At 34.9% G+C, this 23,639-nt stretch overlaps 2 protein-coding genes and 1 non-coding gene across 8 annotated transcripts; 1 reads left to right on the top strand and 2 right to left on the bottom strand.

Moving 5' to 3' along the window:
- Nucleotides 1–4,227: 4,227 nt before the first annotated feature.
- On the bottom strand, nt 4,228–14,489 carry parp2 (poly (ADP-ribose) polymerase 2). Of its 3 annotated transcripts, none has more exons than XM_087238473.1 (18): nt 14,238–14,489; nt 13,455–13,542; nt 12,791–12,994; nt 12,535–12,708; nt 11,457–11,524; nt 11,271–11,321; nt 10,306–10,402; nt 10,135–10,210; nt 9,940–10,042; nt 9,694–9,847; nt 9,418–9,556; nt 8,034–8,097; nt 7,748–7,882; nt 7,509–7,636; nt 7,246–7,345; nt 7,017–7,115; nt 4,679–4,803; nt 4,228–4,591 (listed from the first exon to the last, which is right to left on the bottom strand). In XM_087238473.1, exons 2-18 carry the CDS (start codon nt 13,525–13,527, stop codon nt 4,432–4,434), a joined length of 1,950 nt encoding a protein of 649 aa, XP_087094599.1. In that variant the 5' UTR covers nt 13,528–13,542; nt 14,238–14,489; the 3' UTR covers nt 4,228–4,431.
- On the top strand, nt 13,573–23,621 carry mettl17 (methyltransferase like 17). Of its 4 annotated transcripts, none has more exons than XM_087241178.1 (14): nt 13,573–13,699; nt 16,314–16,452; nt 16,554–16,703; nt 17,369–17,456; nt 17,749–17,830; nt 17,920–17,993; nt 19,343–19,437; nt 20,092–20,162; nt 20,245–20,352; nt 20,723–20,791; nt 20,903–20,953; nt 21,074–21,166; nt 23,082–23,281; nt 23,424–23,621. In XM_087241178.1, exons 1-14 carry the CDS (start codon nt 13,679–13,681, stop codon nt 23,518–23,520), a joined length of 1,338 nt encoding a protein of 445 aa, XP_087097304.1. In that variant the 5' UTR covers nt 13,573–13,678; the 3' UTR covers nt 23,521–23,621. The 4 variants fall into 4 exon arrangements, with proteins under 4 accessions (XP_087097304.1, XP_087097303.1, XP_087097306.1 ...); XM_087241177.1 differs by lacking the exon at nt 13,573–13,699 and adding an exon at nt 13,937–14,128; XM_087241180.1 differs by lacking the exon at nt 13,573–13,699 and adding an exon at nt 13,937–14,456.
- On the bottom strand, nt 14,188–14,488 carry LOC147837187 (Nuclear RNase P). The gene has a single exon (XR_015479308.1).
- Nucleotides 23,622–23,639: the final 18 nt, after the last annotated feature.

Here is a 23,639-nt window from a genome sequence, read left to right as displayed (position 1 = left end):
TATAATATATATTAAACTTTTTCCAGTACTGGGTTGCAGCTGGAAGGACATCCGCTGTGTAAAACATACAGTATGCTAGATAAGTTGGCAGTTCATTCCACTGTGGTGACCCCTGGTTAATAAAGACACTAAGCCAAAGGAAAATAAATGAATGAATCATATATTAAATCATATAAATACATTGTAATACATAAGTTTGATTACTATTTGTAATAATAATAATAATAATAATAATAATAAGCTATACCACTTATGATGTGATACTATACAAATATGAATACACTATATGAATAAATCGTAAATATCCACCCTCTACCTGTTACAAACATGTTTTAAATTATTATTTTTTTGTTTTTGTTCATTTTGATAGAATGATATTTTGAAGAATGTTAGAAACCATCGACATCCGTAGTATTTTTTCCTACTATGGGTGCCAATGGACTCTGGTTTTGAACATTCTTCAAAATATCTATTTCAGTATGTATTTGTGTGTTCAATAGAAAACAAAACCACTTAAGGGTGAGCACATTTCCATGTAAACTACACCTTTTAATGTGAAAATTCAGACTCTGCCTCACCACAGTGTGAAGTAGACTAAAGAAGTATGTGGGCTTGGTAATAAAATTCAGTGTGACAGAGGGTGTAGCCACCTTCATGTCATTCAAAATCTGAGTGCTTTCATTTTTTTCCACTGAGCACAAAAGAAACACTCTAAAGAATCTCCTCGCAGCTGTCTTCCGAACAATGACAGTTTACAGTTCATCACGGCCATGTGTGTCAAGTTCCCAATAGCACAATAAAGGGGGTGACAAGAAGCCTATCAGCGTTTAACTGCTTAAATTTCACTATGTTCTACACACAAAGGTATCATCAGAAGTCTTGGAATTTAGCGAGAAATTTAGATGTACTCCCTGCTGACAGATGCTGTAACTAACTATTCTGGTAACAAACAAGCCTATTTACACTCACTTGTCACATGGTGTGTCACATGTAGACACACATATTAAAGTGAGCACCAGAATAGTGAACAAGTGTGATTTAAGTGACTTTAAAGAGCATGATTATTGTGCCAGATGAGCTAGTCTGTGTTTTATTTTAGATTTTCATGTACATCATCTCTAGGGTTTACAGAGATAACTGGTCCAATGAAGAATAAATATCCAGTGAGTCACATGGGTCAATAAAGCCTTGTTGATGCCAGAGAAGAATTTTTAAACGGTTTCCAACTGATAAAAAAGACAACAGTAACTCAAATGAGCACTGCTTACAGCAGAGGATTGCAGAAGAGCAACTCTGCATCATGACAAGTTAAAGCTTGAAGCGGATGAGCTACAGCAGCAGAAGAAGAAAACACCAAAGACGATCCTGTCAGCTGATAACAACAAACTGAGGCTACATTTCACACAGGTCACTAAAATTTTACAATGGAGGACTGGAGAAAACATTGCCTGGTGTCTTGATTACTACTGCAAATATTTGGATAGTAGCATCAAGATTTGGAAAAAGCAAAAGTTCAGGCTGCTGCTGGTGGTGTAATGGCATGGTGTTTATTTTCATGATGCACTTGGGACCCCTTTTAACCATCTGAACCATGATGAAATGCCACAACCAAATTGAATATTTTAGCAGAGTTGGAAGCTTCAAATAGATTTAAAACATTAAGAGTTATTGCCATATGTGAGATAAGTTTATTGAAGTCCAAACACTGACCATGAGCACTTTATATTCATTCTTTAACTTTAATTCTTTTCATGTTCACCAAAATGATTATCCCTAAAAGTAGTGTGTATATTCTTTAAAGTTGCTGTTCAACCAGTTTTTCAAGCCCAACCTGGATTTATGTGCAGTTAAACACTCCTGCCTCAACCAATTCCCTGAGTGAAAAATTGAATTTGCATGGCCAATAATGAACAGAAAAACAAGGCACTGTTGTGCTTTCAATATTATTACAATTGTTTGAGCTTGAATATCACTTTTCGTGAATTTAAAAGTCATTATAAGAGCAAAATGGATAATTTATCTCAGATTTCTAAATGAAAAGAAACAAAAAGCAGCCAGTCTTTGAAGTGGTCAATTTGTAACCAAAGCTCTTGTACATTTTCCTAGCATGTTTGCCTTAGTTAACATGTACAGCCTGGTGATTACCTGTGACTTCAGTTACTGCCAGTTGATGAGTGAGAAAAGGAATAAAATGGTGCTAAAAATAGCCTAACCATAGCAATAAAAGAACATCATATGGTATAGAAAACTAACATTTTGATACATAGAAACTAAAAAGCAAAAAAGTCCTTGATATTCCATGCCTTGGACCAGTTAATATATGAACTTGAAGTCAGATTTATTAGTTCCGCTTTGAATTTTTTTTTCTTTTCTTAAATATTTCCCAAACGATGTTTAACAGAGCAAGGAAATTTTCACAGTAAGTTTGATAATATTTTTTCTGGAGAAAGTCTTATTTGTTTTATTTCAGCTAGAATAAAATCAGTTTTACATTTTTTAAAAACATTAAAGTCAAAATTATTAGCCCTTTTAAGCTATATTTTTTCCAATAGTATACAAATAGAACAAACCATCATTATACAATAACTTGCCTAATTACCCTAATCTGCCTAGTTACGCTAATCAACCTAGTTAAGCCTTTGAATGTCAGTTTAAGTGTCTTTATGTGCTGTCATCATGGCAAAGATAAAATAAATCAATTATAAATGAGATATTATGAATATTATGAACATTTGTGAACATATAAAATATTATGTATACAAATGTGTTGAAAATCTCTGCGTTAAACAGAAATTGGGGGGAAAAACAGGGGGGCTAATAATTCCGACTTCAACTGTATGTAAAAATCCCTGACTCTCAATGTTTGGAAAAACACTTTTGAAATTCAATATTGCAGAAATTCCATGATCTGTGGTCATGGAAATCCTGGTCCACTCTTTATGATTGCATTTAAAAATGAGGAAATTGATATTCTGTGGAGCTCTTTTTGAGCCTTTTCCAATTATTAAAAATGAGGAAACAGGAAATTGTAATATATATAAACCAAGACCACCCAGCATAAAAAAGAAAGCCAGACTCCTTCTTTTGCTTCTTGTTTCTGTTGTACATCTGCTGTGTTATTGCGTTGCATTTAAAGAAAACCCTGTCTGTGTATTCTGTTGTTGCCCATATCAGTGTTCATGTCATCCGTCCGCCATTCATATCATACCATTTCACTTCTTAATTTCATTAATTTACATTGTTTACAAGGCTCAGGCGAAGCAGACCGGTAAGAAGATCATGTGACATACATTTTGCAACATGTAGGACTACTCTTGTTTTAAATACATTAGGTTAGGGGCGAGCGCCACCCCTTGTACTTTTGGATAGATTAAGTAAGATAGTTAGGATCTCGGTAGGCTTCTTTGTGTGTTAATTTATTTTGTTTTCATTTTATTTAGTTGGTTCGATGTTTATGGAGAGTTAGACATTGTGTGAGTTTTGTTCTTTTCTTTTCTTTATTACCGCCCATGTCCTTTCTGCCAGCTCTCTTGTTTTTCTCCGTCTTTGTGTTTGTCCCATTGTTGTACATATTTGAAAAAGTATATTTTTTTTTATTAGCTTTTTTTTTTTTTGATTGATTCATTGTTTTTGTTCCCTCTGTGAATTGTAAATAAAAGTCAGTTTTTGGTATATCGGGTTTTGGTTGACTTTTGCACTTCATTCACTGTGTATATACACATGTCTTTTTAATTGTACTTTGAATGTCAAACCCCATTCACCTAAACCAGGGGTGGCCAACTCTGTTCCTGGAGAGCCACCTTCCTGCAGATTTCAGTTTCAACCCATATCAAACACACCTGCCTGTAATTGTCACATGGTGTTCAGGTCCTAATTAATAGTTTCGGGTGTGTTTGATATGGGTAGCAACTGAAATCTGCAGGAAGGTGGCTCTCCAGGAACAGGGTTGGCCACCCCTGACCTAAACTAACATCAGGGGTTTGTAACAATTATATAATAACCATTTACACAGACAAAGGGTGGTCCAATACTTCTGTATAAAACCTGTTAAAACACACCAAAGGTGGATTTAATCGGCATGTGCATTTCATAAATAACACTTAATAAAGCGTTCTAGTAAATAATGAATTAAGAATCATCTTTCTCTTCTTATGTTCACGCTATTTTGTATTAATTTTGATTTATTGTTACTTATTCATAATATTAAATACTTAAAATCACAGTATATCGGTAGAAATATCATTTTATTTCGATTAATTCATTCATCACTTAGAAAATGTCCCATATTAGTCATATTCAGGTTCCTTTGAAAGTTAAAACAGACATTAATGTTACAATATGCACATTTTTCCTGGAGGGAAACACTACATAACTACATGTTTTTTCCTTCACCTCAAACTGTTCAGACTGTCTGTGTGCAAAATGTGAAGCTCACCAAAGTGAAGAGAAGTTAAACTGAACTCTAAGGAGGTACTTCATCTGAATCTGAGCAGGGTTATAAACAATGTACTCATTATAAAGAAGAGAGTATCCTCCTTTCTGGCCAACACCGGTCTTCACAGAGGGTCCCAAGGGCACAGTCACACCATTCCTGAAAGACAGCAGGAGAAAACGTCAGTACAGCACTAAGGATGCAATTGTGTAAAATCTCAAGTTAAAAACCGAAAAGGAGACTCACAATGAAACTGATTTTTTGGGGTCTGGTGCAGTTTGACCCAGACCTTTTGTGCTATGCTTCCCAGAAGGCAGTTGGTCGGCATTGTAATCTGCGTCCAAAAGTTCATTACTATCTCCAAGGGCAACCTGTGGTAAGAAAAGTAGACAAAATGACACTTCAGCAGTCACGTTACTTTAAAATGGCAGTTAGAGATGGGGTGTTATTCACACTTTTAGCTATTTTAGTTTGTTTGCTCTTGGTTCACTTAAAAGTGAACCTAAAGATATTAAACAAATCTTTTCTGATGTATATTTTGCAAACAGAACAGTCGTCCCAAACAACGTTGTGTGATGATGGTTAAATGTGCTCACTGAATGTTTTAATCAGCTGGGAGTAATACAATCAGAAATTCCTCTGTCATACACAGAAATAAAGATCTAGAGTAATAAGATGCATTTATAATCACTGTATGAAACGGCACAACTTTGATGAGAAATAATGAGTTTTGCTGAATTGTTTGGTATTTTTTGTGGTCGTATCTTGTGGCACCACATCCTGTTATTTCAGAGGAAGAGGACAGATATTCATGTATTAAGAGGTCACGGTCTGCTTTAAATGGCAGCATTCAGACTTATAAAAGACACAAAAGACTGTTTTTTTCTATTTACCATATTTTCAAGTAATGTTGAAGTCAAATTTCTTAATCACCTGAAATGCGCTGTGACTTATTCCAAAGGGACTTATTCAATACAATTAATGTAATGCAAGCAAAACAAGTGCAAAGTGTGCAAACATTTACATTTCTATTAAATCAGAGAGAAGCTTCAGTGCTTTCAGATTTGCTTTAAATAAAATGTATGTGTATGATAACTCTATAGTGAAATCCACTATAACTTAAGTTTGTTTATACTTAAAATTTACCATTTACTCTATTATATGTAAATGAATTGTGGGGGGCTAAGTTCAGGGATCTAAAATAAATTTTTATAACATTTGTAATTAGGGGTGTGACAAGACACTCCACGAGACATGAGATTGGGTTCACGAGAAAGAGACAAGATGAGATTTTTAAACTATTTTTAAAGAAATCTTCAATGATAAAATTCAACAGGAAAAAAACTATTTAGGTACTTTTTTTAATCAACTTGTAATGAATGTTATTTTACTCATATTTTAATGAATTCTATGCAGAATTCTTTGCTAATATATTATTGGAAAATCTTGTTTATGTATATTTTTAAATATTAGCAAAATAATTGTTAATACATGAATGTAAAATAGATGTATATTTACCTGAAAAAAATAAATCACAAAATGCAAATAAAAAAAGCTTTTTAAAACCATCCTGTATTGAATGTTATATTACTTCTATTTTAATGAATTCTATGCAGTAAAGGACATGCAACCCTGCAAAATATTTTGCCATAAACTCTACTAACTTGCTTTTCCCTGTACAATTTCACATGAGAATCATATCATAGAATGAATCATAGAATCAAACTCCTTTTTTTCCAAGACAACTAAAAAAGTGTGTTTGTTGATGATGATGACAGGTGTGTGTCTCTAGTTCACTGTGTGTGCGCACACACCCAGAGATTTCGAGAGGTGTGTGTCTGTGGTCCTTTATTGACTTGGTAGGTGCAGAAAATAGTGTCAAACAACCAAGTGTATATGGCTTACCCTGTCAAAAATTTTTGCCTAAAAGTTCTACATGACGGTTATAGTTTGATTACAGTGCTTACATGTCTGTGCTGCACTTCAATAGCAATACTCCACAATTCTTAATTCGATTTGTGTTTATGATGATTATGACTTTAAGCATCTCTAAAGAGCTATTTTATCACATGTTAATGTCCATAATTTGTGTGATGGCAGTTTATGCAGCCTTTGCTTTTGGATGCGACAACCTCTGGACTCCGACAAAAAAAGCGGTTACGTCACACCCGTCCAAGCAAACGAGTAACGGGCAACAGAGGCAGCCCGGGTTGCCAGGTGTGTGGAAAGCACTTGATGTGCGGTTCAAATCCAATCCTGCCTCCAATCTTCAGTGATAAATCCACCCTCACACTATATGATAACATCACAACTCAAGAGACAACTTTTCATTTCAACGAGAAATCTCATCATAATCTAGTCTCACAAGATCTCGTCACACCCCTACCTGTAATGTTATTTTTTGCTTTATTCAGGCCTACCAGTAGTCTATTTTACATGATTTCTGAATTAAATCATAAAATGTGACAAATGCATAATATATTTAGGTCAGTTGTGTACCTGTAAATTCCAAAGTATCAGGGCTTCCACAAAAACATTAAGCAATCCTGAGAGCAGATCTGCTGTTTAGACACTACAAACCAACCTCGCTCAGCAACAAGAGTCCCTGGTTGTTCTTCTGACTGGCAAAGCAGTAATTGGCACTTTTGGATGACATGTCTGCGAAATAGATCCCCTTACCAAACTAGACAGAATGGAAAACAAAAGAAAACCTGAGTGAGTTTGAGATTTTGTTAACTGTTCCCCTTAAAGATTGCTATCATATTGGTCTAACACACAAAGACTTTTATTCATGCAATATGTGTGACTCTCACCATGTATCCAGTCACAGGAGCCTCTGCAGGGGCCACTCGCAGACCCTGACTCAGGATCCCCACCCAGTTTGACAGACGAGAGCCGTGCCACAGGAGCATCCTGCATCCCCAAACACACAAAAACAACTTGTACTACATTCAAATATATGGCAATAATATTTAAATACAGAAAAGCCATGCATTAATCCAGAGTCTAAGGAAGTTCCTGTTTACGGAGCATTAGATAGGTCATAAAGTGTAATTGATTGCAGGTGGTTTAGTACCTGTTTTGCAGCTCAGAGTTGAAGTTGTCCTTTTCGCCCTCTCGTTCCACAGCAAAGACATCCAGAAGAGTCATTGTGTAGTCAGTATGGGTGGGTGCATGGGTGGACTTGAGATATTTCTCTATAACCTTTAGATAGAAACTTTTGCTTAAGGACAAAATTACATATTTAAAAATAAAAAAATGTAACATCCCACTGAATATTATATTTCAAAATAAGACAAGTCTTGTGTACTGTACCTTGTATTCATTGCTGTCAGTATCCAGTGGTTGCAGTTGGCAGTTAAGAGAGTGATACTGTCTGTCTAAAGGATGCTCGTCACTCTTAACATTAGACTGAACCATTTTAACCGCTATCTGAATGTCACTTAGAGTCTACAAAACAGAATACAATGACATTTTTTTGCTATGAGTGTGTACTTGTACAAATTGACTAAAAACACAAATCTAGATGAAAACTGTGAAATATAATTGGCCAAACCCCAGCTATTTGCTCAATAAAAAAGCAACAATTAGAATAACAAACCTCGAGCAAAGTAATTTTCTCCTTCAGCTCCTCCTCTGAGCGAATTATTGGGGGTGTCCGCAACCTAAATGAAGATCAACTGGTCAAACAAACATAAATAAGCACACATACACTCCAGTAAATGTACAATGTGTCATAGTAGCTGTTACAGGGATAGTTCGCCCAAAAATGAAAATTCTGTCATCATTTACTCATCCTTAGCTTGTTCCAAACCTGTTTGAGTTTCTTGAACATTAAAAAAGATATACTGAAATATACTGCCAGACGATTTTTTTTCCAATGTTGTTCAGTATATCTTGTAACAAAAGAAATGCATAAAAACTATAGTTTGCATTTATTTAATTAAAATATTTGTTAAATGGAAAAAAAAAAAGTGTATAAAGTAAGGATGCTCCGATCAGGATTTTTGCAGCTGATACCGAGGCGAGTACCAATTTCTTGTCACAGTGATCGGACAGTACTGAGTACCGATTCTGATGCTTCAAGCTTTATAACACATAAAGAACATTTTCCCTCTTTCCACAATACTTAAGTGGAGATCTCACCTTATCCAAGAGAAAAAATTAAGGATGCTGCATATAATCCCTTAAACATGTCTCTTATAACCTTTTAGGTGAACCTGTCATGGCCAGAAGCAACTTCACAGAAAAATTACAAACAATGCAATTTGGAAACATTGCAAATGATAAAAGATGAATTCAACTTGTCTCAATCAAGAAAAAGTTTGGAGCGCATTAATCCATTACGCTTTTACTAAAAGAAAATAGGCCTATAAAGTACTGTTTATTGCAATAAGTATATTAAAATAAGTTATATTGTTAAATATTCATGTTAAAATTATGTTAAGTTTAAGTTTTATTTATTTAATCATTCCAGCCAGCTTTTAGTGAACCTGTAATATTGTCAAAAACACAGACCTTTCACTTGTTATATGTAAAAAGGCTTTAATACACATAGGACTGTTCAAATATTTTGCTCGTCTCCAACTACTGACAGAATTTCCGGAGAGTCTCACAGCAGCTCAATAGCTCTATGACAGAGAGGGGGATTTGCACTTGCGATATTTTTACTGCTCTATTCATTTAACCTAACAAACGTAAAGCTAAAAAAGATGACACATTATTTACCTCCTCACGTGTTGTGTCTGCTGTATGCTATGTATAATATATAGGAGCACACGTGCGTCTTCTTCTGCTTGTAAACTCATAAACAAACATCTGCAATCGGCGATTGGCGAGTACCGATCGAGTCATTAAATGTGATTATCGGCCGAGACCAATCTTCTAAGCATCCATAGAATAAAGTGTTTGATGAATTAATGTGTACTTGGTGAATAAAGCTATTTACTTGTGCCCCCAGGCTTTCGATCAATAGTGCACCTTACCCAAAATCATGAGGGATGCGGGTGTAAAACTGGTTGCATGCGTCCAAAAGCTCCTTGTTACTCCCTTTCTTCTTTAAACACTCCTCAATTCTTTTCAGTGAGGCATAGCCAGCACGAATTTGCTCTGCTGTTAGTTTTCCTGCAGGAATAATAAAATCAAATCATCTATTTCATTAGCAATTTATTTTATTTTTAAATATTTCTGTTGTTTGTCTTAAACATCATGATAAAGAATGTGAAGGATTTGTTGATTTCTGTATACAGAGGAACACACACCGAGTGGGGCTTTTTTGGTGTCAAACTTCATCTCCAGCACACACTCCTCCATGGCTTTGAGATCACAAATGAGCTCTAGGAGAGACTGGACCTTGCTGTTCAGTTGGCAAGGCTTTTTTTGAGTAGCAGAGGGAACCACAGCTTTCTCCTCTCCCTGTTGAATGAAACAATTACTTCTGGTAAAGAGATAAATCAAACATAAATGCAACACAGAGCAATGGATCATATGTTATTGGGAATTCATACCTTGTCTTCAGTGCTGTAGTCCATAAATACCATGTCATATTTTCCTGCAACTTTCTCAAAACTTGCTCGATGCTCCCACTCGTTCTTGGTCTTGTCAAAAAATCTGAATGCAAGCACTTTAAAATCAGTTCTTCTACTTGTATATAATATGAGGAAATAATTAATATATATATATAAAAACAAAGGTAAGCGTACTTCTTTTTGAAGGTGTCTTTGGCCTGAGCTAGATTTGCCCCACAGCTAACCAGATTGTTCTGTCCTATTTTGCCCACTAAAGGAAAACAATAACAAGAACATGGATAATAAAAAAGTCATGATAATGAGTGTCAGTCTTGTGAAGAGCATCTGAGGGGTTTCTGCACATACCTCGTCCCCACCTCAACCACACACTGTAGGCTTTTGCACTGTCATCTTCAAGAAGTTGGATCAGATAATATTTGTTATTGTTGAACTGGAGATTAGTCTGTAACGAATGTTATAAACATATGAAGAAAAAAAAACATCACACAGTGCAATATTATTTTGCACATATTTTTATATTGTAAACTCTCATTCATAGGTTTGCTGTGATGCTGAAGACATGCAAATAAAAGCTGCCATTTAGAATTTATCAAATAATCCCTGATAATATACAATAACCTAAAAAGTATTTCGTTTTCAAAACTGATGGAATTTTTTTTTTATTTAACATTGATTTTGAACTATATAAACAACAAAGCCTAAGATCCACCCAACAAAAAAACAAAATGAAAATAAAAACATTAATACTGCAAAAATAGGTACAAAATCAGGTATGAAACATATCTGATACAGTCTCTCTTATATTTAACCAGAATTGTACAGTTTTCTTATTGGCACCATTTATTTTGGCAGTGGTGTATTCCAAACAAATAATATCCATTAAATGGAGCCTCCAAAAAAGATCAGCAGGAACAGATGGATACAGACATATTTTCAGAGTTGTTGTTTTTACAGTCAGAACAACTAGCAGAATGCTTCTCTGATTCACCTAGGTTGCATTTATTAGATCAAAACAAACTAAATTTAAAACAGAAAATAATAAGAAACACAAAAAATGTTGATTTCTAAAAAAAAAAGAGTTTATATAGTTTGACTGCTTAAAATTCAGACTTAGATCAGAGATATATACTACATTTTAAAGACATCAAAAATGAAAGCACTTTTAACTGAATTAAAATGTCAAATTATTGATGTTTTTGCTTTATTTTTATTGTATAAATGCAGCCTTTTTATGTATAAATTGTTCAAAAAACTCTTAATCTTAAGAATTCTAAACTTTTGAACAGTAATGTAAAGTCTTCATTATTTACCTGATTAAGCATAACATCATACACATCAGCATCCTCGTTGTAGACATGTGCCTGTGGATAACAAAAGCAAATTAAGTCAAGAAATGGAAATAAAGTCTGAGAACATGAAAATGGCAGTTTTTTAAAAGGCAAATATTTTACAGCAATTAAGACTTTGTGACCACATAAGACATTTAAGGCAATTACCTTTCCCAATTTAGCCTTGCATTCTGGATCAACAGGGGCTTTGCCCTTCATAACCAGTGTCTTCACAACTTTTTCATGAAAGCATGAGAAAGAAACAACGGTTAAAGTCAATCTAAAGCACATGTGACATAATGTGATGCATTTTTAAACATGACAATTTCACTATGAGAAAAAAGCAGGGTTTCCACATTAAGCCCAATGTCAGATTCCCTGATTGAAAAGCGGAATTTTTCATCACCTATAATAAATATAAATACAGGCAGCTGAGAAGAAATTAATCCAAAAATCAAGAAAACAGTGCAAAATTTAGAAAAAGCTTGCTATTTGTTAAAATGGTCTATATGCACACAGTCTTTTAATTTTCAACCAGGTAGTTCAAGGGCGTCCAGTGAACTGTCTTTCCATTGCAAAATTGTCACATTTAACGTTTGATTTCTTTACAAATCAGCGATCGTCGCTTCCTGTTATATACGATATGAAGTGGGTCTCAGATCAGACAAGAAGCACTGCATTAAATTCCATTTCCCCCGTCATTAAAATATGACAGTTTATTTAACCCCAGTATATTCAATGGAATTTCTGCGCTAGCCTGTTGGTACTGACGGTGCTAGTGGTTGCACGGTCTTTCATCTGGTTTTATGCTTGAACAACTTAGTGAATGCTGAAGTCTATTTAACTGAATGTATTGTAATTACATTACAACATTGATGCTGTAAAAACAACCTTGTGAAATTGAAAAAACATTAAAGATTATTGTTGGCTGTAAAACTCTACCTGTGCATGGAGCCCATTACCTCAGATTTTTTTTTGCCAAGACACTATTCACTGTTTTCTGTTAAACAATTCATTATATTCACATATAGAAAGTACTCATCTGGTGTGTGATAAGTCAACTTTGTAATATTCAGTTTGGACTAAAATATAGATCATTCCCTGATTTTCAATGTCTGGAATGAACCTTTTAAAAATCCCTGACATTGCAGAAATTTCATGACCTCTGGGAACCCTGTTTAAGGGGCATACTTTCATTTTGACTGAAGAAGAGAGATTGCTAAAATTAATTCGAGGGAAGCATCACCTTCACATTCTTCTTTTACCACAGGTTTGTCTTTGTTCGCTTTCTGACTCCTCCCTTCATTGCGTCTCTTCTTGGAAACGGGCTGCTCCTCTTCCTCCTCTTTTTCTTCTTTAATCTGAACAACACCTGTTGCTTTTTTATTACCATTCAAAGCATTCCCTTCATTCAGATCTTCTGCAATAAAACAAATCAGCTGCTGTTAGTTTCCTGACCCAGAGGCTTATTCAGAGTCACATACAGAAGCACGTAGACGTACCTGACTTCACTTTCTGAAGGCGTATTTTTCGTTTGTACTTGCTGACAGTATTAGTCTGAGTCATTTTCACAAGATCCACTACGTAACCAGGTCCGAGCGCAAGCGAAACAGACTTTTCACCAGCCTGCTTTGCTGCATCCAGCTGTTCGCAGACCTCTGAAGGATACGGTTCCCATTCATCTTCATCCCCTTTCCACTGCCAAACTAAAAACATTCATAGTTCATAATCATTCATAATGTAAAAATATGCAAATCTGAAATGAAAACAGTGCAAACATATTATTTATTAATGTTTTAATGGCTTATCAGCAACACTGGCTATATTCATGGCAACATCGGTAATACATATTCACTACTTAATATACAAATAGGTTTCTTGATAAACAAACAAACAAAAAACACACAGAAAACAAACAAAACAGACAGTCAATGATTCTACATATTAAAATTCTTCGAGGGGACTGTCACATCTATAAACTCAAAGTGATTTAATGGTTAAAACAGTCATGCTGGGGTGGCTGTGGTGTACATTTATATATATATATTTACTTGGAAAAGCAGTCAATGTAAATGTGCAGAGCTTCAGTGTATGACAAAAAGTCTTAAAATGCTGATTGTGTAACTTCGGGTTGTTTTGGCATGTTCAGAGAAAGCGAATTCATACCCGTCTTCGCCTCTGAAGCTTCACTGCCTGAATCTGCCACAGACTTGTCCCTGCAACTCCTTGTTCGTCGCATGTTCCCGGAAAACAGCTAAAATTAGGAGAAAACGTCAAAAGAGGAAACGTTTCCGGTGTATCACACGTTAGCAGTGAAGGTATAGGTGTGACGTAAAATTCCTAGTTATGTAGTTAGGAGGTGGTGAATTATGACATGAGTCACCATAGTGATGTATTCACTTCCTAATAACGTAAGTTAACGTTAGCCCGGAGTCTTGCGGCAAAACACGTTTCGGAGAACAAAATATAGGATAACATTACGCTTTATCCCGCTAAAATGTAAATAATGATAAGATTAAAATAGTTTTCAACACTTACCTCAGATCACAGAGCACAACTGGGGCGTTTTAAATGGCGCGAAAAGTATAACAGAGCGGACTCCTGTCTAGGAACGAATTGACCGATTTGTTTCTACACGGATTTATTTTGAAGTCGGTAAAACGACTGCTTGAGCATGCGTCCGTACACCGATGTTACCATGTTGTGTTGTCTTTAAAGTGGAATTTCATTTGTACGCAGGTTTTAATAAACGAGAATAAAGCATGCATTTACTGGGAAGTCGAGTGTTTGTGAAATGTTCAAGGTGCCATGTGGTTTTGTCTTTGAAAGAAGCGATCCGGGTGAGTAATATGTCAGTCAAACTTCCATGTCATTCTTAGTAATAAATGATGTGAAAAGAGCGGAGGGAGAGTAGTCTGAATTGGGTTCTAGCATGTTATGCTAGCTCACACATCGCACTCATTCGCCAGCCGCGAGTGTTTCCAAGTCTGCGCGCGTCGCATCAGTTGATCCGCTGAATGTGTGCGAGCATCAACGTCTGCTGCGAGAATCGCGTGCGTGACCCGATTTTCTGTGCACTCGCTCATCATTCAGATGATGTCCTGCTAGGACAGCGAGGGGCTCCTGTCTCAGACCTTCCCCGAGGTGTTGGCGAGTGACGAGCACTCAGTAGGTGACCTCTACAGTGAGCTTCCTTCCGCTGAAGATTTAAGTGAAGATAGTCTGATATATATAGGGCGTGATCAGGGCTATTCGTTTCGATGATGGTGAGAAATATACTAATAATTTATTTAGTTTGTTAATCATTTGTAATTAATATATTTGTGTGACCCTAATTATTACCTGAGAAAATGTTTTTTGTCAACTAAATGTATTGTATGAATGGTTTAAACACTATCAAATGTTTTGAGAACGAGAATGTGTTCATTGCTCTGCAGTGATTGGTTAAATTTGTGATTGGTCATGAATGGGAGCTGGCTACTTGATGATAAATGCCAGGCATAATTGCTACCCAATAAATACCAAATTTGTCAAATTTAATAACAATATTTCCCATACATACTCATTTTGTACTCAATATGATGAAACACTAAGTCATTTATTTTGGGAGTGGATTTACTGTAAAGTGTTTTGGGTTGACTTCCAATTACATCAAAAGAAATTCTTATTTCAAAACTTTTATATTTCCCCAAAAATATTTCTAGTATTTCTAGTATTCTAGTATTCTTTCTATTCCTACTCTCTGAACTTAGATCCCTCTTATTGTAAATGTATTATTTATTATCTCATGATTTATTTTTTATATTTTTTTTTTTTTGCAAAATTTTACATCCACAAATGTACATTTTCTAAGAAACACCCTGTTTAATTTCAGAAAGGATTTATTTGTAAACTCTGTGAAATACTCTAATAATTATATTGCCAGTAAAACTCTTAGTGTTAATCATTTTAACTTGCTTAATTTGCTGGAATTTTATTTATGTAACCGTTTTTGTCTCTTTGTTCATATTGTATCTTTCTAAATGTTCTTCCTTGCATGATAAAAAAAGATAATGGCAGGCATATCTATAAAAGCACTTTCTTTAAAGCAGTTAGAAACACTAATTTAAGCACTGCTATTGCTCTTTTCCTAAAAGAGCAGTTGTAGTGAAAAGTTTTTTTATGTAAAGTTAAAACTTTACATAAAATTTATAGTAAAATGAAAACTAATGAAAGTATGAATAAAACCATATTTCTTTACAAATGATACTAATAATCTTTAATGACAAAATATGTAAGATCTTTATTTAATTTCACTAGAAAAGTGTTATATATTTTGCTGACTTTTACACTTACAGTATTTCCAGTGTTTTGAGGAATGTTCAACTCATTCTAAAAATAAGCAATTTTAACTAGTGACACATGCTAATGACATCATTCACCCTCGATTTTCAGTCGTTTTATAATTTAATTCAATTTAATTCTTTATTTCTATAGCGCTTTTACAGTGTAGATTGTGTCAAAGCAGCTTTCTAGTGAATTGAAACAGTGTCAGTCCAGTTTTCATTGTTGAAGTTTAGTTCAGTTCAGTTCAGTGTGGTTTAATTTTCACTGCTGAGAGTTCAAACACTGAAGAGCAAATCCATCGATGCCCAACTCCACAGGTCCCGAACCATGCAAGCCAGTGGCGACAGCAGCAAGGAAAAAACTTCACCTATAGAAAAACACCAAAGATGCTTAATATGCCGTGCATTTTATTAGACTGCACATAGTAGCAATATAACAGAATCATAAAATGTATTTAATATATAAAATGTATATACTCATCCTTGTTTCTTATTTAACAGAAAAAAGATAATTTGAAGAATGTTGAAACCCGGTACCCATTGACTTCCATTAAAGGAACAACAAATGCTATAGCCAGAACTACCTGGCTGTAATTCTGCCAAAAAGATACCCTTCAACCACTAACCATTATTCAAAAAAAAAAATATCAGAATTATGTGATACTGAATAAGTCAAATGTGTTTCTCATTGTCTTGAAAGTGTCAGAGTTCCGCAGCACCTCTGGAACAGGCCGACTACCTGAATGGCGCTCCTCACAGAAAACACCCGGGTGTTACAAACCTGAAAACAGTGCAACTGCCGGAGCAACTGCAGCTAGCAGCACAGTCCATCTTACAGAGTGAGGAACCAATGATCTGCCAGCCTCAGTTTTAAAGATTATGTTTTCTGAATTGACATGCTAATGTAGTGTGTTTTATATGCTTTTTATTTGATATGTAGGGGCCGATGTAAAAAGTCTGACGGAAAGGGCACAAAAACTCTCCAACTTCCTTTGGAGCAGGAAGCGGGTGATAGAATCTTCACAGCTCAGGGAGAAAGCCATCATTCTGGAGAGGAAATTTTTGGAGGAAGAGAGAAATGTCAGTGAAAGTGAGTTATTGATAAAAGACAAAATGGAGAAATGTCAACACTGTGGTTTAAAGGAACACTGCATTTATTTTTGGAAATAGGCTCATTTTTACAAGTCTCCTAGAGATTGACAGCTTTACCATTTTTAAATCCATTCAGCTGAACTCCAGGTATATTGGGAGCATATTTAGCTTAGCATAAGTCATTGAATCAGATTAGACCATTAGCATCTTGCACAAAATATTTTAAAAAATGATAAATTTGATAAATTTTCTATTTAAAGCTTGACTCTTCTGTAGTTACATTGTGTTCTAAGACTGACAGAAAAAAGTATTCCAGCATTATAATCAAGGAACTTTGCTGCAGGCTCAATAATATTATGCAGCACCTAAAAAAGTTCCCATCTAGGTAACTACAGAATATTTAAGCTTTAAATAGGAAAATAATCAACCCCTTTGTGATTTTTTTTAGCAAGATGCTAATGGTCTAATCCGACTGAATGATTTATGCTAAGCTAAGCTACACTTAAATACTAAAAGGGCTCCCGCCAGACATGTAGATTGGCTGAATGAATTCAAAAAGGGTAAAACTTGAATATTTAACTCTAGGTTAATTATAAAATGTGCTTATTTCCAAAAAAAAAAGGTGGAGCGTTCCTTTAAACAGTGCTTAAATATTCCCTTCAGATGACATTGACCACAATTTAGAAGCTCGGATAAGAAAGAAGGTATTATCTGAATTGAGAAGAACGACATACCACAGAGCTGCCCTAAGGTACACAATCATATGTTTTCACAGAATGGAGTGCTTGTGTGTTTTATTGCAGTGTTTCTCTACCACTTTCCTGGAGGACCACCAGCTCTGCACATTTTTCGTCTCCTTAACCAAACACAACTGATTCAGATCATCAGCTCATTAGCAGAGACTGAAAGACCTGTAATAGGTGTTAGAGACAATGGACATACAAAACATGTAGTGTTGGTGGTCCTTCAGGAACGTGGTTAAGCAACACTGTTTTATTGGATGATTAAGGATTGATTTCTCTAGTGTGCTTGCGTGTTTCAAGGTACAATGAAGATCTTGGGTTGGTGTATATGGTTGCTAGACTAGCAGGTGGTTATGCTGCTGTTCTCAGAGCTCTAAATGAGGTATTTAATACGTACAGTGCATTAACACAATTTCACCATGTATCACTACTGCATGTTTTTTTCTGATGTCTGTCTGATATGCATCTTAGATTAAGAAGAGAGATCCCTTATTTGTGCCATATTCTCTCTTGGACTTTGGATCAGGACTTGGAACAGGTACTTGGTGAGTTTGATTATGAATATTTTTAGTATTTGCAATGGAAAATTATTTTCTTTCTTTTTACAAGGAATAAATTTAATGTGAAGACGGATATTGAATAAAGTTGCATTAATTGAATTAATTCTCAAGAAAATGGTCAGTTTACAAACAGACAGCCTCTGTGAGCAAAAGGATCTCAAGGATGGTCTCACAGGCATTTTTAAAGACAATAATACAATATTTTAGATATAAATTCCTCTACAGCTTCTTAACCCTTTAACAACCAGTATATTATATATAGCTGTAATAGCACAGTGATTATAATGCATTTGATCTTTACTTCAGCAAAACCTTACTCAATTAATATCATTATATAATTGTCAATCATCAATATTACAAATTTCCATCACATATTATAAAGGGGCTTATAAATATAATGACATTGATTGAAATATTTAATGGTAGTAGTAGTTAACTATGAAAGATACATGTTGTGGGATTTGTGATTTTATATATATATATATATATATATATATATATATATATATATATATATATATATATATATATATATATATATATATATATATATATATACCAAGGCTGTAAGTTTGTTTGGTCACAGTTTATAATAAGGTTTCATTAGTTAATGTATTTACTAACATAAAGTAATATTCAACTTTACATGTACAGCATTTATCAATCAGCATAGTTCAACATATTAAAACATTAATCCAAAAACAGGTTTGTAAACAGTAGTTATTGCACTGTGAGTTAACATGAACTAACTTTATTTCCATTAACTGACATTAACAAAGTCTGTGATAAATATATATTGCTTATTGGTTCGTTCTGTTAGTAACACATTAACACTAATTAATGCAACTTTACTGTAAAGTGTTTTTGTTTGTTTATTAAAATACAAAATAAAAGAATTAAGACAAATATAGATCTAGTGCTAGTTAGGAAGTAACCATTTTTTACGGGTTATTAATAATATTTATTAAACTATGCACATATTCACTTTTATTTGTATACTGAGTATGGTAAAATGCTAAACATTTCTTGTCTCTTAAATCATGTAAATAGTAGCATATTTTAAATTAAATTTGGTGAAATAAAGGGAAAAAATTGAGTAGTTTGCTTGTCTGAATTCTATAAGTAATAAACTCTGCCTAATTAAATATGATTGTCATCTCAATCATTTTGACAAACACTGTTAAAAGGCAGACCATCCTACAACATACCTTTTAAATTTTTATTTTAATGACCACATTTTGCCACTTGCAATTTTTTGGAAGCATTTGTCCCCATTAATGTCTATTGTAGTAATAATGACCCTGATTTATCCTGTATTTTATCATTTAATTCAGGGCAGCACACAGGCTCTGGGGAGATTCTCTGAAGGAGTATGTTTGTGTGGACAGCTCTGGAGATATGAACACATTGGCAGAACAGCTTCTTTTGGGTAAGACCAACCCAGGCTCTTTCTGAAAACGTCCCGCTATACACATTTCTGGAGAGAGCCAAATATGTCCATGAAGCGTTTTTTTATTTTTTTTTATTTTTTTTATTTTTTGCAGTTTTTTTTTTTTTTTGCAGTTTTTGTTTTTCGCGAATCCACAAGAGGCCGTTGTGTACATTTTTTGAGGTCTCAAATCTCTCTCTCTCTCGCGTGTCACTTGTGCCTACTGTTCTCGCATAAATCCACCAGAGGCCGCTGTCAACTGAGTGACTGACCGATCGACTGACCCACCCTCCTTCTTCCCTAAACCAATAGTGTTTTCAAAAACACAGATTGACCCGCCCACCCACTTTCCTAAACCCAACCAACAGTTTTACAAAGCAATCCAGAAAAAGCCCTCGTCTGATTTTTATCACATTCTCGCCTTGTTACTTACTTGTTTATTTTATTTTTTGACTTCTGTTTTTGTCTTACCCGCTTTGCCAAACTCGAACACCCTTGTCCCCCATACATACTTCTGGCTACGTAATTTGTGATTTCCAAAAATGTATATAGAGTTACATTCTCAGAATGCCTATGTTGGATAATTCAGCAGAACCAGAAAAACAGTGTTTGATTAAGGATCTACATATATAAATGTTTGTTTGTACCAAACAGAGGGCAGTGAGAGGAATAATCCAACTATCAAACAAGTATATTTCCGCCAGTTCCTCCCTGTTTCTCCTAAGGTAACTTCGCCTGCTATCATGAATTTCATGATCTGTCTATAGGACATTAAACTGAATAAACTGAAGTCTTCTCTTTTAACAGGTCCAGTTTGATCTTGTAGTAGCCGCTTTCTCTTTGTCAGAACTGGCCACCCTGGACGAGCGACTGAATGTTATTTCAACACTTTGGAGAAAAACCAACTCCTACCTTGTGAGTGATGATGCTGAAGTTATTGATTTATTTTTACTGTCTTGCAAATGTTTATATTGTTAACAATTTTATGAAAATGAATATGAGTTTTATTGTAGGAAAAGTTTTGTTTTTCTGACAAATTCATTCCCATTATTATAACGACAGTTGTATTGCAAATACTTTGGCTAATCTATGGTTCATAAAGCAATCCCTTGGTTAATATGCAGTTACTATGGCTTACTAGTATTAAAAAAAATACTATGGCAAAATACCTATTTAAAATAATTTGTTTATTGAAATCTGGGGGGAAAACCCTTTTCTACTTAAATGATGTGTAAACTATTGTAATTGTTATCATTCTTAATGCAGTTCTTGGTATTTTGTACAGGTGTTGGTGGAGAATGGAACCAAGGAAGGTCATCAAATCCTTATGGAGGCCAGAGATGCTATACTAAAGGTTAAACTGATATTTTTTTGTTGTTAAAACATGACTTTCCATTTGAATAGTAGTAATACAACCTATGCATCCTTCAGAAGTACCTAAACGTGTCTGATTTTTCTATTGTAGAGAGAAGATGAGATACTGCATGACCCGAGGAGACCATCTATATTTGCTCCTGTGCGTTAAAACATCAAAATAACTTATTTCTGAAGTTTATTCTTATTTTTTGATCTTTAATAAGATATATTAAAATGTTTTATGCTGACATTGTCATCTGTATGGTTTCAATTTGGACAGTGCACGCACGAGCTGAAGTGTCCTAAGTTAATCAGGCAACCTGTGGTACCTTGTAACTTCTTCCAGTTCTACTACTCTCTGCCTCTATCACGGGTAAGTCCACAAATTTAGTTTCTGAATTGTGACAATCACCTCGAATGACTGAATTTCAGCTCAGTTGTTATCATGGCATGGACATATTTGAGGTATTTAGACAGTAGTTAAAGAGATAGTTCACCCAAAAATGAAAGTTTACTCACCATTTACTCCCCCTCAAATGGTTAAAAATTAGTTTCTTTCTTCTGTTGAACGCAAATGATGATATTTTGAAGAGCGCTGAAAGCCTTTAATCATTGACTCAATGAATCATTTGATCATTGAAACAAACACTATGCAAGTCACTGGTTAATCAAACAGTTTTTTAGCAAGTAAAAGATGAGTAAATGATGACAGTTTTGGGGGGAACTATCACTTTACGATGATAGTTTATGAAAAAATAAGTAGGATAGGATAGGATCAACTTTAAAAAAAAAAAAGGAAAAAGGTGCTACAACGTTGCTCTAAGCAGACAACAAAATAAAACAAACAAAAGAATTAAGAAAAAACGATTAAGAACATACATTGTTTACAAAATAAGACCATATATAAATATATAATATATAAAACACAGAACACAGCTAACATACTACAGGTGCTCTGTTCTTGGTAGAGTTTTATCGAGGTAGGAACAAACGAAAGCGTTTTACACATTGGCATTCTCAGTCTTTTTCCTGAAGATAGCAGCTGATATTCTCTGAAAAGAGGTTGTTTGGTATCAGCACTAATATTTATTGCCCTTCTCATGACCGCCTGATCATATAGAGTCTGTATGGGCTCATATTGTTGTATTCCTATCATTTTCATGGCTGCTTTTTAAATATAACCCAATTTATTTTTAAATCGAACAGAAAGATTTCCAAACCAGACTGTGATTCCATTGCAAATAAGACTTTCAAACATAGCTCGGTAAAAAATAAACAAGATATTGCTACCTACCCCATACAATCAGCATTCTTAAAAAATAAAGCCTCTGTTGTAGTTGTGTGCACAAGCTGTCAGTGTGTGTTCTCCAACAAAAAAACACTGTCCATATAGAACCTCAGATATCTGTAAGATGTAACTTGCTGTATCACTGTCTTTAATGATCACAGGCCTAAGTTCAGATACACTTCATTGGTCAAGGACCATTTCTTGTGTCTTTTTTACATTTAACACAAGACAGTTCTTGTCACATCACTGAACGAAATTAGCGATTTCACTGTGGTAGTATGAAAGGTCCATGTCTTTGTGTAAAAGACTTAGGATGGCAGTATCATCAGGATATTTCATAATATAAATAATAAAATGTGTGCTTCTGCAATCATTTGTGTACAAAGCAAAAAGGACAGGCGATGAAACACAACCTTGTGGCACTCCTGTATTTCTATATCTAAGCTCAGAAAGTATCCCATTGACCCAGACCTGCTGAGCACTGTTATTTTAAAAAGAATTAAACAATATAATTCAGAAAGTACTTACAGCCATGTAATGCGACTTCTCTAAAAGCAGATGTGTCTGCACAGTATTAAATGCTGAACTAAAATCAACAAATAAAATATGAGCATAAGCTTTAGTATTTTCAAGATGCTTGGACACAAGATAAACAATAATGCTAAGAGCGGCATCCTCAGTGCTCCTGTTCTGCCTATAGGCAAACTGACATGTGTCTAAGAGTGGCTCTAGCTCTTTTTCCAGCAATGTGGTTTCAAATGTCCCAAATCTCACTTCAAAACATTAAAAAATGTATACAGGCCAAACTACATCGATACCTATGGCTCCTGGCGATACACTGATATCTTATTAAACATAACCAGGTTCCACGTAAATGCATTCATGAGAGAATGGGACACATTTTTCGTGTCACATAAAGATCAATACACATTTTTGGGAGAACTAGGCCTTTATAACATTCCTCTTTTCTTTATCCCTTTATATGAATCAACTGTCACAGAGCCAGGAAAGGCAGCAGGAGAGGTTTAGTTACCTGATTGTATCCCGTTCAGATGGAGAGAAGCCTCAGAAGGCTGAACACTGGGATATGGCCAGAGTGATCGCACAAGTCCATCGCCGACCCAGACACGTTCAGTGCCAGCTGTGCTGCGTAAATGGAGAACTCAAACAACTGGCTGTGACGGCCCGTCGTCATGGAAAGTATGGGACGCTTTCCTATAATAGATCTCTGCTATTTTGATTTTCAGCGAATGACCTTGACTTGTATTGATTCTAACAGGTTATGCAGGTGCAGTTCATTCTGGTAGTTGGCTTAAGGAATTTGTATTGTCTATTTTAACAGGGACATGTACAGATGTGCTCGTAACAGCGACTGGGGAGATCTGCTGCCAGTCTTTCATAAAGAAGATGAGCACACTATTAATGATGAGACAGAATGAGACTTGCGAGAAATCTGTTCATGCAGCGTGTGTGCAGTGAGGTTGTTTTGTATAAATGTATTGCTTGTTTGCAAATAAAATAGTTCTTGTATGCAACATGATATCTAAATGTCAGTTTT

The sequence above is a fragment of the Danio rerio genome, chromosome 2 (assembly GCF_052040795.2).
Source record: "Danio rerio strain M-AB ecotype USA chromosome 2, GRCz13ab, whole genome shotgun sequence".
Classification (NCBI taxonomy): domain Eukaryota; kingdom Metazoa; phylum Chordata; class Actinopteri; order Cypriniformes; family Danionidae; genus Danio; species Danio rerio.
The sequence above is the reverse complement of the archived record's forward strand: the minus strand, read 5'-3'. Positions and strand labels throughout refer to the sequence as shown.